The sequence below is a fragment of the Equus asinus genome, chromosome 7 (genome assembly GCF_041296235.1).
Source record: "Equus asinus isolate D_3611 breed Donkey chromosome 7, EquAss-T2T_v2, whole genome shotgun sequence".
Taxonomy (NCBI): Eukaryota; Metazoa; Chordata; class Mammalia; order Perissodactyla; family Equidae; genus Equus; species Equus asinus.
The window spans coordinates 60,417,925-60,431,795 of NC_091796.1; the positions used below are offsets into that span (position 1 = coordinate 60,417,925).

Below are 13,871 nucleotides of genomic sequence, written 5' to 3' on the forward strand. Positions count from 1 at the left end.
AGTATTTTAGGCCAGTGGAGGATGAGGCCAAGGGTGAGAAAGACTTGAGGTGGTGGTACTTTTGTTGGCATATCTCGCTTCCCCAGTACCGGTGGCTGGTTTGGGGTCGGGACTGTGGTGTGTTCATGTCTGTAGCGTGAGCACCTGCCATAATGCCTGGAAGCCAGGAGTCTCCCAGCAGGTTTGGAACTGAAGGCACTTGTCAGTAGATGGAGAGGCCAGGATTCCTGTAGTTTCCCTTCTTCCTCTGGAGCATCCACGGGCTAAACTGGAACCACTCCAAAGTGGGTGGAGCTTGGCTCTGTCTGCCCTGCAGCCCCACCTTCCACTTGCTCCCACAGTAACTGAGGATTGGCTGTATTGAGTTCTGACTGTTACAAGGCCCCTGGAACAATTTCAGAGCCATCATAAAGATCCATCAAACATCTGCAGGGTCAGCTGGGGAGTGGAGAACATCAGGCCGCTGGAAAGTGTTCTAACCATTCAGGTGGAGACCCTTAGACACCAGGTGCTTCCTGTGCAGGCAGGACTCACGTGCTGCGCCAGGTCAGGGGCCAAATCAGTGGGCTCCCTGGCTGATGCACAGGCAGCTGATGCTGTCTTTTCTCTCGCTTTCCAGGGCAGTGTCTGTGTCCTCCATGTCTGAGTTCCAGCGCCTGATGGACGTCTCTCCCTTCCTGCCAGAGAAAGGCCTGCCCGCTGCCAGTGGCAAGGAGGATGTCACTCCGCCCCTGTCTCCTGACGACCTGAAGTACATCGAGGAGTTCAACAGCAAGAGCTGGGACGAGAGGCCCCTAGACCCCTGGGCAGATAGGACCGAGGCAGGGCGGGTGGGGAGCGAGGCCGGTGCCGAGCCTATCCCTGACTCCTCCTGGTACCTCACCACAAGCATCACCATGACCACAGACACCATGACCAGCCCAGAGCACTGCCAGAAGCAGCCCCTGCGGAGCCATGTCCGGGCCGAGCCCTCTGGGGTGCGGGTGCTGCACAGCCCGCCCGCGGTCCGCAGGATGGACAGCATTGTGGTGGCGGGTGGCGAGGTCCAGGGCCGGCCGGAGCCCGAGTGCCCGTTTTCCACAAGCAGAGCCAGAGGGGGCACGGGAGACACAAAGGGGGTTTCCTCAGAACACATGCTCGGCAGGTGGCCTGGTGTCTCCTCCAGACACCCCCGAGACTATGTGGAGGGAGGGCTCCGCCCCCTCGATAGCACCCTCTGCACCCCCCTGGGTTTTGCCTCCCCACTGCACAGCCTGGAGATGTCCAAGAACATGAGTGATGACATGAAGGAGGTGGCCTTCTCCGTCAGGAATGCCATCTGCTCTGGTCCCACTGAGCCTCTGGTCAGGGACATGGCCTGTCAGACCAATGGGTCCCGGACCACGGGGACACAGACCATCCAGACCATCAGTGTTGGCCTGCAGACCGAAGCCCTGCGTGGCAGTGCCGTCACCAGCAGCCCCCACAAGTGTCTCACACCAAAGGCGGGGGGTGGTGCCACGCCCGCGTCATCTCCTTCCCGCGGCCTTAGGAGCAGGCAGGTGGCCCCTGCCATCGAGAAGGTGCAGGCCAAGTTTGAACGCACATGCTGCTCCCCCAAGTACGGGTCTCCCAAGCTGCAGAGGAAGCCCCTCCCCAAAGCTGACCAGCCAAATAATAGGACCTCCCCAGGGCTGGCCCAGAAGGGGTGCAGCGAGTCAGCTTGGGCCCGCTCCACCACCACAAGGGAGAGTCCCGTGCACACCGCCATCAATGATGGCCTCTCCAGCCTCTTCAACATCATCGACCACAGCCCTGTGGTGCAGGACCCCTTCCAGAAGGGGATGCGGGCCGGGAGTCGGTCTTGCTCGGCAGAACCCCGGCCAGAGCTGGGCCTGGGCCAGGAAACCAGCCCTACTTCCCGGGGACAGTCTCCCAGCCCCATTGGGGTTGGCTCAGAGACATGTAGGGAGGAAGGGGGAGAGGGCACACCTGTGAGGCAGGACTTATCTGCTCCCCCTGGCTACACACTCACAGAGAATGTAGCCCGGATCCTCAACAAGAAGCTGTTGGAGCATGCCTTAAAGGAGGAGAGGAGGCAGGCCCCTCACGGCCACCCAAGTCTTAACAGTGACAGCCACATGGGAGAAGCGGTCAAAGCCGAACCAGGGTCCATTGAGGTAAGGCAGGCTGAGTATTCCACACTCTCACCCTACCAGCTCTTCCGTTGAAAAGTCGGGAAGACATGTTTGAACCTGGGGTTGTACCAGGTCATTTGATTTCGAGGATCCTTGTCCATAATAGGTTCTTGTGAGTTGGGGAAATACAGGGTTTACAGGAGAATGAAATAGGCAGAAACACAAACCCTGAGCTACTTCTTAAAGAAAACTTTTATTGTCCTCAGTCAGTCAAAGGACAATAAAATGAAGTTTTCTATAAGAAGTAGCTCATGGTTTGATTCCGGTTCTCTTCTCTGGTCTAAGTGATTGATGTTCGTCTGTTTATCTGAGCTTTTCACTTGGGGTCATAATTTGCCCTCTTTTTGTATGAATTTGTGTCCTGTGAATGTGTGTGTGTGTGTGAAGTATGGGAGATGTCAGGGCTTTCTGCATGTTCCAGATCTTTCTATGTGATCACACGAGAGGTGCTGGAGAGGATTTGAGAGCATGGCTACTAGAGCGTCTCTCATCAGGAACCACAACACCTGGATGCCAGTATTGGCTTCAGTCCAAAACAGTAGTCTTATGCCTCACAAATCACGTACCTCTCTGTGTCCCTGAATCCCCCTAGCAATAAAACCAGGTGAGATAAATGGATGAGAGCAAAACCCTGTCTTCATACAATGTGATGATTATCATCCCCCTTATACATCACACTATCACATTGCGTAAGACCACACGTACTATCACGTCATTATTATACAGTTATCACATCCCCCTTCACATTCAGAAATCGGGCAACCGTGAATTCTGTTCTGATGCATATTCACATGCTAGGATCGCAGCAGTTTAAAAAACAGTTCCTATTTCCACTTCAAGAATGTGCAAAATAAAACAATACTGATGATAATGCTGGGGGTGAAACAGTGGTGACACCGGCCTCGCAGTTCACGGAGTGCTGAAGGACACATTTCCCAGCCCTCCGTCAGACACTGTCGGGTGAGTGATCCCACGTGTAGACTAGGGGGTGAGGCCTGACCCATCAGTAGCCCGGATTGACAAACTCCCCAGCAGTGGAATCAGACACCATGAGCATTCTCCAGGCTGGGCAGCGCCAGCAGTTGGTGAGGGTTGGGGGACGAGGAGAGAAATGGTCCCTGGGCTGCCCCACTGCTTTCTCGCCATGGCCCAGGAGCACCAGCTTCGCGGGTGAGGAGGGAGAAGGTGTGTTCCCTGTGTCAGGTGATCTACCTTCTGCCTCACGTTTCCCACAGGAGCAAAATGATGGTCGGGTTCCCAGTCTCACCCCTCAGGGAGTGTTTAACTCAAAACATAGAATTTAAATCTGAAATAGGTTAAACCATGTGAAATGGCCAGTGGCCTACAGAATTGGCAAGGCCATATGGTTCCATCTAATATTGATGGTATGTGGCCTACACGTTCAGGTCGTTTACATGCTCTGGGAAGACGGATGCTGCTGGTCGAGGGTTATCAAGTGACAAATGTTGTCTCCTGTGGGCTTCTGTTACCCTGTCCCTCCAGGGCCCTCAGGTGAGAGGCTCACTGCTGTGGAGGGTCTGTTTCTGTGAGTGCTTCCCCTTCGGGCTCTGGAGGGATCAGCTGAAATTCGGGCTTTGTCTCAAAGCATTCACTGGCTGTGTGTGTGGTGTCCACTTATATTAGACACTAAATAGAAATTAATTTTTAGGAACCAAAAAATGATTTAAGTTACTAACAGTGAATGCTCCAAGCAAGCTATTATAATATGAAGAAAATGGTTTAATGACTGAATCACAGCTATAAGGCATGAAAATGGTTTTATCAGTATAAAGCTACCCCCCACATCCCACCCCTCTGGTTCTCTGTAGAGGGTCTGTTTAGATTTTCTTCTCACTCCGTGTGTTTGCTACCAAAAGAGATGACTGGCCAACTGGAAGGGAGCACAGCATGGCTTCAGGGATGCAGAACCTGCGTGGAGCACTCACTGGCAGGGGGCTCTTTGTTCCTGTCTGTTGGAATTTTGTTTGCTCTGGATTCCAGTGGAATATTCCTTATCTGAATTGACTTACTATGTTAGGCCCATTGCAGAGCCCTTCCCCTTGCTGTTACTGCATAAATGAGGTTGGAGTTCTGGGTTTTCAGCCAAATCACCAGAAGTAATTCTGATTGCCCCCCTGCTCTGTGCTGCCTGCTGTGGACTCTCCCTGAAGGTCCACTCGGACAGCTAGACGCAGGGGTGTCGTGGACATCTCTGTGCCAGGGATGTGCACAGCAGCAGGTCTCCCTTTCTCCCCTTACTCCCGCCCCACAAACTACTTGCTGCTCTTTTTCTCCTGAAGCCGTAACGCCAATTCAGTGACGCTGAGAAGCTGTAAGAAGGAGTTCTGGTGTGAAGAGAAAGAGAATGATCTGGAAATGTAATGCTCTTCTTCCCTCTCATGTCAAAGTGGAAAATGTGAGGGGAAATTTTTAGTATGAGTAGCAGTCGCTTGATCACTGTGACTAAAACAAACCGGCTGCTTGATGAGCTCTGTTTCAAATACAACAGTTATGTGACTTCCACTCTTCATGCACCAACGGTGTTTGAAGTGTCAAATGCCAAAGGCAGTGCAGGGAAGAACAGTGGGTGGAAGGGAGAGGTCCCTGCTGGTCCGTGGTGAGGGTCCCTCCTGGCCCTGGGCTGACACGGAGGACAGGCCGTGTGCCCGGCGTGCACGCCCCGCTTCTGAGGGCCTTGTGTTTCTCTTGATGGCTGTCCCTGGAGCTGCCGCCGGGTTTGTTGAGGTTAAACCTTTACTGTTCTTCTTTTTAAAAATACTTTCCAACCTCCTTGTTTTTCTTTCTTTCTCTGTCTGTTCTGTCCAGAACCAAACTGTCTTACTAACTGCCCCCTGGGGACTCTAGCCCTGCCTGCCTCATGCCGTAAGTGCTTTCTTCCTTCTTTCCAAGCTGTCTGGAGAAGTCGTTTGTGTAACTCAGGGTTGGCACCTGATACTCAGGAGCAAGGCCAAATCATCCAGATAGATGTGTCCCGTAGAGACCACTGCCCGCGCTGGCTGGGGTCCGTCTTCAGGGCCAGGTTGGCAGGCTGGACCTTCCCTCTTGCCTCTCTCGAGTGTCAACTGCTCAGCGCAAAGAGGCTCCTAGGTTCCAGAGATGCTGCTGAGATTTCCGCTCTCCTGTGCAGTTTGCAGCCAGTACGCTTTCAGAGGATTAAGGGAGTTTTGGCTGGAGAGGGGATTGTCTCCGGCACGGAGGTCTGGCCTGTGGGGGTCTTTTGAGCCCAGCGTCTCCCAGTTGGTCTGCACCTGCTCACGGGTATTTTGAGGGCGCTCGTGCACGGCCATCTGCTGTAATGAGGTGTGACCATGATGCGGGCAGGCTCTTCGCCTTTTCTCAACAACCACCCCAGAAGGAATACATCCAAATGGATCTTGTCCTCCCGAGTGATCACCAGAGGTGACATAGTAAGTGCTCCATAAATATTTGCTGATTGAATAAACAACAAAGCTGTCCCTGCTTCAAAAATATTCCCGCGGAATTCCTTCAGGGCCTGAGTGGAGGCACGTGACAAAATGCCCGCTTTGTTTTTGATCAAAGATACAGTCACCCACCCACCTCATCCACTGGACTTAACTCCAAGTGCTAAATACACAGTACAGCTGGCTCTCAAAGACTCAAGGGTGCTTGCTCCCAGGGTAAGATGCCACATGGCCCATTGCAGTGGCTTCTCGGGAAAGGACAGCATCGTTTGCTTACGTGTGCTGGTGTGGTACTAAAGCAAAAGCTCATTCCCATGAACTCATGGTCACATGACATCTCCTCCTGGAGGAGCTCACAGACAGATGCTAGTGAAGAGGTGGCGCAGAACTGTCTAGTCAAAAGCCCATTCTGGTTGAGCATCAGCTGGGGGCAAACGGGCTCTGGTGGTGTCGAGAAAACCTAGAGCAGCAACCTTACCAATACATGGTACACACGCACTACACACATCCACAATACACACTCACACAGCACAGACGATACACGCATACAGTACACACACGTGCACACATCCACAATACACACTCACACAGCACAGACAATACACGCATACAGTACACACATGCACACACAACACATCCACAATACACACTCAGACACAGCACAGACAATACACGCATATAGTACACACGACACACACATCCACAATACACACTCAGACACAGCACAGACAATACACGCATACAGTACACACACGTGCACACATCCACAATACACACTCAGCACAGACAATACACGCATACAGTACACACACACATACAACACACACATCCACAATACACACTCATACACAGCACAAACAATACACACATACAATACACACATGACACACATACAACACACATCCACAATACACACTCATACACAGCACAGACAATACACGCATATAGTACATACACGTGCACACATCCACAATACACACTCACACAGCACAGACAATACACGCATACAGTACACACATGCACACACAACACATCCACAATACACACTCAGACACAGCACAGACAATACACGCATATAGTACACACGACACACACATCCACAATACACACTCAGACACAGCACAGACAATACACGCATACAGTACACACATGCACACACATCCACAATACACACTCAGACACAGCACAGACAATACACGCATACAGTACACACACGCACACACAACACACATCCACAACACACACTCATACACAGCACAAACAATACACGCATACAGTACACACACATGCACACATCCACAATACACACACAGCACAGACAATACACGCATACAGTACACACACACATACAACACACACATCCACAATACACACTCATACACAGCACAAATACACACATACAATACACACATGACACACATACAACACACATCCACAATACACACTCATACACAACACAAATAATACACACGTACACAAACACACACATACACAATACGTACTCATCCACAGCACAAACATACACGTCCACAATATGCACTCATACACAGCAAAAAAAAATACACATTACAGTACACACTTGACACACACAAACACACAGCCACAATACACACTCATATACAACACAAGCAGTACACACACACACACACACACAGCTCTCCTACTACTGGGAGCAGAGACACAAAATGACACAAAACTGGAGCAGATCTCCCAAACCGTGGGTCCCCTCCTGCACTGGCGGAGGTGAGGTCAGCGCAGCTCGCCCCTTGCTGGTTAATTTGCGTGTCAGCTGTTTCAGCTGACACTGTCTTCACAGGTGAGGGGTTTCTGGTTGTCATGGTTCCATTAGCATAAGTGCTTTGCTGACTCAAGCGTCCCCTTGTCATATAAAGTGCCAGCAGCAGAGGAGGCAGGGAACCTGAAGAAGTGGTCTCCAGGGCTGATGCTCCTCTTCTGCTGAGCCTGTGGGGAGGCCGGGAAACTGCCTCACTCCATCATTCTTCTGGAAGCACAGCATCAGTGCGTGCTCCAGTGTGTTCCGCCTTCCACATTCTCTCTCCTCACATCGCCCATTGACGTAGCCACTCTCTCTTCCCGCCTCCGCTTCTCTGCTCTGCTGACTCAACGTTCCTCCTCTGGTCTCGCAGCTGCTTGTCACATCTCTTTCTGTCCTCCGACTTACTTCCTGATGCTCAGGGAGCTTTGTGCTGCGTCACTCCTCATCGCGTGGTGTACCATCTCACCTTTTCGTTGTTGGAGGATCATTTGGGCAGACGGGCTGGCTCCACCCTGTAGAACTCACTGATTCCTCATGCCACAGGCTTGTCACATTTCTGTGTGCCAGCAAATTCCAACTTGGGGCGTCCTTGTTTCCTCCTGTGCAGACTAAGGACAAGTAGCTCAACATTCTTTAGAACCAAAACAGTAGCAGTGGCCCTTGAGTAAGCGTTACAGCTGATTTGCACCACAGTTGAGTGTGTCTCGCATGGTCTGTTCTCAGAAGGTGTGGGATACCCGTAACACAAAAGCACAAGTGCGCTCTGACTCTGCGTGTTAAAATGCTGCTGCAAGGAAGAGTCATTAAATAAAACTGGACCTAGATTAAAATTCCTGCCTGCAGCCTTTTTTCCTTGTAGTGGGAGTTCGTTTAACCACTGCCAGTCAATTTGAAATAAACAGTAGCCGAGTGTTTCAAGGTGAGTCTTGCTGCTAGAACAGCTGGATGAAATTCATAGGTCTCTTCATGGGCCCCCAACAGGCCAAGGCACAGGAAGGCTGGCTTCCTAGGACCGCTCACCATAGGCAAATAGATCCTTCAAGAGTGCCGAGATGGTGGGATCCACTGGGTGGGAATACGACACGTGGCCTGTGCAAGCTGCCTGCCGTATGCTCCAGCTCAATTCTGAAGGTGCTCTGTCAACACCCATCTCACAGCATTGCCATCTTTTGATTATGATTTGATATCTTCCCATTACTGTCATCACTGATCATTCGCGCTGAATTCTTTACATACTATTTTAAGTTATTCTCCATGAGCAAAACATAAATGAGCATTCAGAAGTTGCCCCCGGTCTGCTATGTTTAGCTTGAGTCTATTGAGAAGCGTGTTTGTGGGAAATCACCCTGGGAGGTGCTGTTGCTCTGAGTAACGCTGTCTTTCTCTTTCTCGGCTCTGAAGGAACTACCTTGTTCCGCACTAGCCCCAACCCTAGAGCCCTGCTTCTCCAGGCCCGAGAGACCAGCACACCGCCGCCCTCCGTCCCGCTGGGCCCCACATCCCCCCACGGCCTCACTGGCTCAGTCGCCCGGAGAACCCAATTCCGTGGAGGAGCTCGGCGATGAGGAGCCGCCCTGGGAGAAGCTCCACCCGTGAGGATGCAAGTTTGCACGGATTATCCTGGAATAATTCACTGTAATTTGCATAACCACACCATCGGCATCAACCAAACTCCGCCCAAAAGAAGAGATCTCGTTTCCCCAAGGTCAAAGAATGTTTTTAAAAACACACACGGCTGCTGAATGTTCAACCTGTGAACCTGAGATGTTTCTAGAATGAAACAGTAAATGTGCCTGTAATAACTTAATTTTTTTCATAGCTCAGAAAACTATTTTTGTCTCCATCTTTTTTACACACAGTATATTAAACAAAAAAAGGTAAATAAGATATAAATAGATTTAAAAAATAAAAGTTTTAAAGATGTACATTTTAAGAGATTCTGAACACCCTCGCTCTCAGTACTGACTGCCTCTCTGTTAAATTTGCACTGTTACTTATGAGTTTGGTTTATTTCCACGTTGAATTTGAGTGTTCTAAGTTAATTTTATTTTGTCAGCGTTCTTACTTTTTAAGAATTTTTGAAGTGCTTCAGACTGTCTGATTCAGTGAACTTTTTGTAGTGAAAAAGCCATGAAGCCAGTAGACAAGACAGATGTCCTATATCCTGGAGGGGACGCTCGTCAGCATTTTTGCAAAGGTACAGAGTCCTCAGCCGGGCTTACCAGATGCGCTGTAAGATCCACACGCTCTGCGCAACCTGCACGTCTTCGGGTTCGAAGCACTTGGGTGCATGTACATACTGCTGCTGTGGTCTCACCATCACCACGTGTGAGTCGTCTGTCACAATGTAGTACCTTGTGAATTCCCTCATACTGTACTTTGATTGTCCTCTTGCATTGATGATACAACAGCAACGGCATTTTTAAATTATTGTTAAAAGATTAACTGGCAATATACAGTGTTTACTCAAAATTTTCTTGTTTAAGGAAAAACTGCAAAAAGTCACGAAGATACCAAATTGAAACAAAGGATGGTGCCTCGGAGTCTGTATGAGACGATGATGAAGTAGGAAATAAAGCCTTTACAAGATGGCAGTCTGTCCTGGATCTCATGTTTCACATGCCCTCCATCTTTTCCTAAGGAGTCAAGCGGAAAAGTTTCCCGCAGTCAGGGGAAGCCGGGGAAGGGGGTCATGTAAAGAGGCAGCAGCTGCCGACGGATCTAACTGGGAGCGCACCGTGCATGTGGGATGGTGTTGCAGGTCCACCGTACGTGTAAGAGCATCCTGGGATAGATAAAAAGGCAAATTCATTCTTGTTGGAAACAAAATGGGTTGCCATGGGGGTGTGAGGAAACTGGTTGTCCACAGGTCAGAATGTGTCCGGCTCTCCCCTCTCCCGTCCAGAGCAGGCGTCTCCACCCCGATAGTGGGGTGTGGCCCACCCTGTGAGTGTTCAGTAGAGTGGGAGTTCATGAAGAAGTGTGCTGTCACAAGAGCCCAAGGAGAACTATGCCGGCCAGGGCTCCTAGCTGTAATGTGGCGTTAACTCAACAGTTTCCTTCTTATCTAGACAAGCTAATGACATAAGTTCTCTTCCCAGCATTACCACAGTCTTATCTTTAAACTAAATATTTTCCAAAAAGCAGAAAATAACAACTGTTGGTAAGAATGTAGAATGGTGCAGCCGTTGTGGAAAACAGTGGGACGGTTCCTTAAAAAGTTAAATAGCACTGGTGCCAGCCCAGTGGCGTAGCTGTTGGGTTCACGCGGTGTGCTTTGGTGGCCTGGGGTTCGCCAGTTTGAATCCCCGGTGCGGGCCTACCTACCACTCGTCAAGCCATGCTGTGGCGACACCCCACATATAAAGCAGAGGAAGATGGGCATGATGTTAGCCCAGGGCCAGTCTCTCTCAGCGAAAAAAGGAGGATTGGCAGCAGATGTTAGCTCAGGGCTGACCTCTGTCAGAAAAAAAAAAGGTTAAACAATTATCCTATGACCCAGCAATTCCAATTCTGGGTATAGGCCCAGAGGAGCGGAAAGCTGGGACTTGAACAGATATTTGTACACCCGTGTTCACAGCAGCGTGATTCACAACAGCCAAAAAGTAGAAACAACCCGAGTGAATGGATAAACAAAATGTGCTATATACATACATGGAGTGCCAGTCAGCCTTAACAAGCTAGCAGATTCTGACACATCGTACAAAATGGATTATTCCTGAGGACATAATGCTAAGTGAGATAAGCCAGTCACAAAAGTAACAAATACTGTATGATTCCACTTACGTGAAGTACCCAGAATAGTCAAATTCATAGAGACCAAGTGAAATAATGGTTACCAGGGCTTGGAGAGGAAAGAATTGGGAGTTCGTGTTTAACGGGGACGGAGTTTCTGATTGCGAGGATGAAAAAGTTCCGGAAGCCGTGGTGATGGTTGCACAGCAGTCTGAATGACTCAATGCCACTGAACTCCACGTAAATTTAAAAATGATTAAAATGGTGAACGTTAGGCATATTTTACCACAATAGCAATTTTTTAATGAAAAAATTATTCCGCTTAACCGCCCTAGACATAGCTGTAAATAAACTGTCAGCAAGTCAACAGATACTTCTTTTGTGCCTGCCCGGGGCCCACAGTAAATGCTGGGAGGGGCATTAGCGTTCTTTCAGTGGGAAGCAAGCAGCCAGCAGCAAGGAGGGAGATTGTGGGCCCTCATCACTGCGAAAGTGCTCTTGTCTAGGGCAGTTACAATCCAGAACCTCAAAGAAAGCCTTCAGGACCCTGCTGTCTCCTGGCTCTGCTCTCTGTGTGGCTTTATTCTCAGACCAGCATCCAAAAGTTGGCAGTAGAGGTCCCCAGCAGCATCTGTTAGTTTAGCAATTCCTAGAGAAAGAGGATGTCTTACCAGTAGCTGCAGCAAAGCCCCAGGACAACGAGTCTCACGGGTCTGCTTTAATTCACCTCTGGCTCCGAGCCAATCACTGACAGATTGACCAGCGGCGGAAGGCCAGGGAGCAGTGGGAATAGAGGGAAAGGGGCCCAGAAGGCAGTGAAGGCCCTGTGCGACTGGGTTCACCCTAGAATTACAAGGAGAGTTTTTTGTCAGAAAACTTGCCATCTGGGTGAGAGAGATAAATTGTCCAGGCACAAAAACAATGGAATGCAATTATGGTGTGGTTTAAATTCTGAGTAAAGTGGGCCTTGAATTGGTCCTTGAAGGAAGAGCAGGATTTAAATGTGAAGGAGGGGGAGGTGGTTGGGGGGGAACAGTAGGATCAGGGAGTGAGGAGGTGGTAATAAATCCACCTGGCCGGGGCAGTGCCGGGTAATGGGGCTGCGAGCAGAGGCTGCAGGGAGCAAGGCCACATCCTGGGTGCCAATGCCTTGAAAGCCGGTTTGGAACTTCTCTGACCTTCCGCTTTTCTAATAGTTGGGCACATGTGTTCTTGAGTCCATTTCTTGTGGAACCACTCCAGCTTTTGCAAAGGCAAGACAGCACTTTGAAATCCTTTCTACGCTCCTGTCCAGATGATGCTGAGGCCACTGAGTCACGCCGGCTCTGAGCTGTGACAGCTGCCTAGGAGGACGGCCTGTGGGAAGTGTCTGTGTCTGCCTCTAGGAGCCGCCATCACTGCCGTGCCCTTTGCTTTCAGGTCCTAAAGCAAGAGGCAGAGCAGACTCCTCAAGCACAGCCAGCAGCCCCGCCCGCGGCCGCCCGCTCCCCGGCCGAGGCCAGCACCAACCGCACTCCGGGCAGTGGCCACACATTCTGCCCTTTCCTTTGTTCTCCTGATGAGAGGGTGACGTGTCCCATTAAGGTTTCCAGTATGACCTGTGCATATCATAACTCTAGTTCTTATTTAGTACATTGATGTCTCACTCTTTTTGTCAAGCTTGCCAGAGTTACGTATATTTATTTTGTTCAAAAGTAACTGAGAAGTACAGCTATCATTTTCTATTTCTGAATTCATTGGTTTTTTTTTACATAAAACCATTTTAACCATTTTAAAGTGTGTAGTTCAGTAGCTTTTAGTACATTCACAGTCTCGTGCGATCATCCCCACCGTGTAGTCCCAGAACATTTTCATCACCCTCAGAGGAAGTACGCATGAGGCCGTCACTCTCCCCGCCCGCGGCACCACGCATCTGTTTTCTGTTCTATGGATTTTCCTACTGAGGATATTTCATATAAATGGGATCACACAATACGTGGCCTTTTGTGGCTTCTTTCACTTGGCATAACATTTTCGAGGTTCATCCATGTTGTAGCGTGTTAACACTTCATTCCTTTTACAGGTGAATAATATTCCATTGTACGGATGTACTGCGTTTTGTTTATCCATTAATCAGTCGATGGTAGTGTGTCTATTTTTAAAACAAAAGAAAATACTTTCATTACCTTAAACTCCCTTGAGCATTCCCCAAAAGGAGGCAGTCCACAGGGAGCCATCGGGACAGGCCTCAGCCGGTTCCCAAGGCCAGGCCCTCTGGCATCTTTAACTCTCATGCATAGCTGGGCTCACGAGGCCACCAGGAGGTACCATACTTGTGCTTTTCTGTGATTTGCATTTAGTCCTTTCAGCCTCGTTCTTCGAACGCAACATGCCTTGGAAACCAGTACAGCAAGAAATCAGGCTGAGTCATATGTGAGCTGGCGGTTTGAATGAATTTGATGACACTGGGTCTTTAATACACTGTGGGTGACTAGAATCAGAGTGGCACTGAGAGTGGAAAAATCTGGATTTGAATCCTAGTTTGAACACTTAAAGTAATGCAACCTTGGGCCATCGCTTTAAGATTCATGTGAAAAATAGCAACAGTAATACCTATTTCCCAGGCTTGCAAGGATTAAGGTTTTCTGTGTACACGATGCTATGCTAAGAGTTGCGAACACCAGAGAGGAACAGAAAAGATGAGCTCCCTGCTTTTGCAGAGCTTATAATGTAGTGATAAGAAACGCGTGGTAAACAGGT

The 13,871-nt window shown here is 49.6% G+C and overlaps 1 protein-coding gene across 9 annotated transcripts in view; it reads left to right on the forward strand.

Moving 5' to 3' along the window:
* Nucleotides 1–12,054, forward strand: part of MTCL1 (microtubule crosslinking factor 1) — a 136,800-nt gene extending 124,746 nt beyond the window's left edge. For 2 of the 9 annotated variants that reach the window (XM_070513564.1, XM_070513565.1), the window contains exons 15-16: nucleotides 620–2,159; nucleotides 8,799–12,052. In XM_070513564.1, coding sequence (XP_070369665.1) covers nucleotides 620–2,159; nucleotides 8,799–8,993 — 1,735 coding nt within the window. In that variant the 3' untranslated portion in view covers nucleotides 8,994–12,052. Of the gene's footprint in view, nucleotides 1–619; nucleotides 2,160–5,003; nucleotides 5,061–8,798 lie in introns of all 9 variants that reach the window. The other 7 variants (XM_070513566.1, XM_014851860.3, XM_070513568.1 and 4 more) reach the window with 6 other exon arrangements.
* Nucleotides 12,055–13,871: the final 1,817 nt, after the last annotated feature.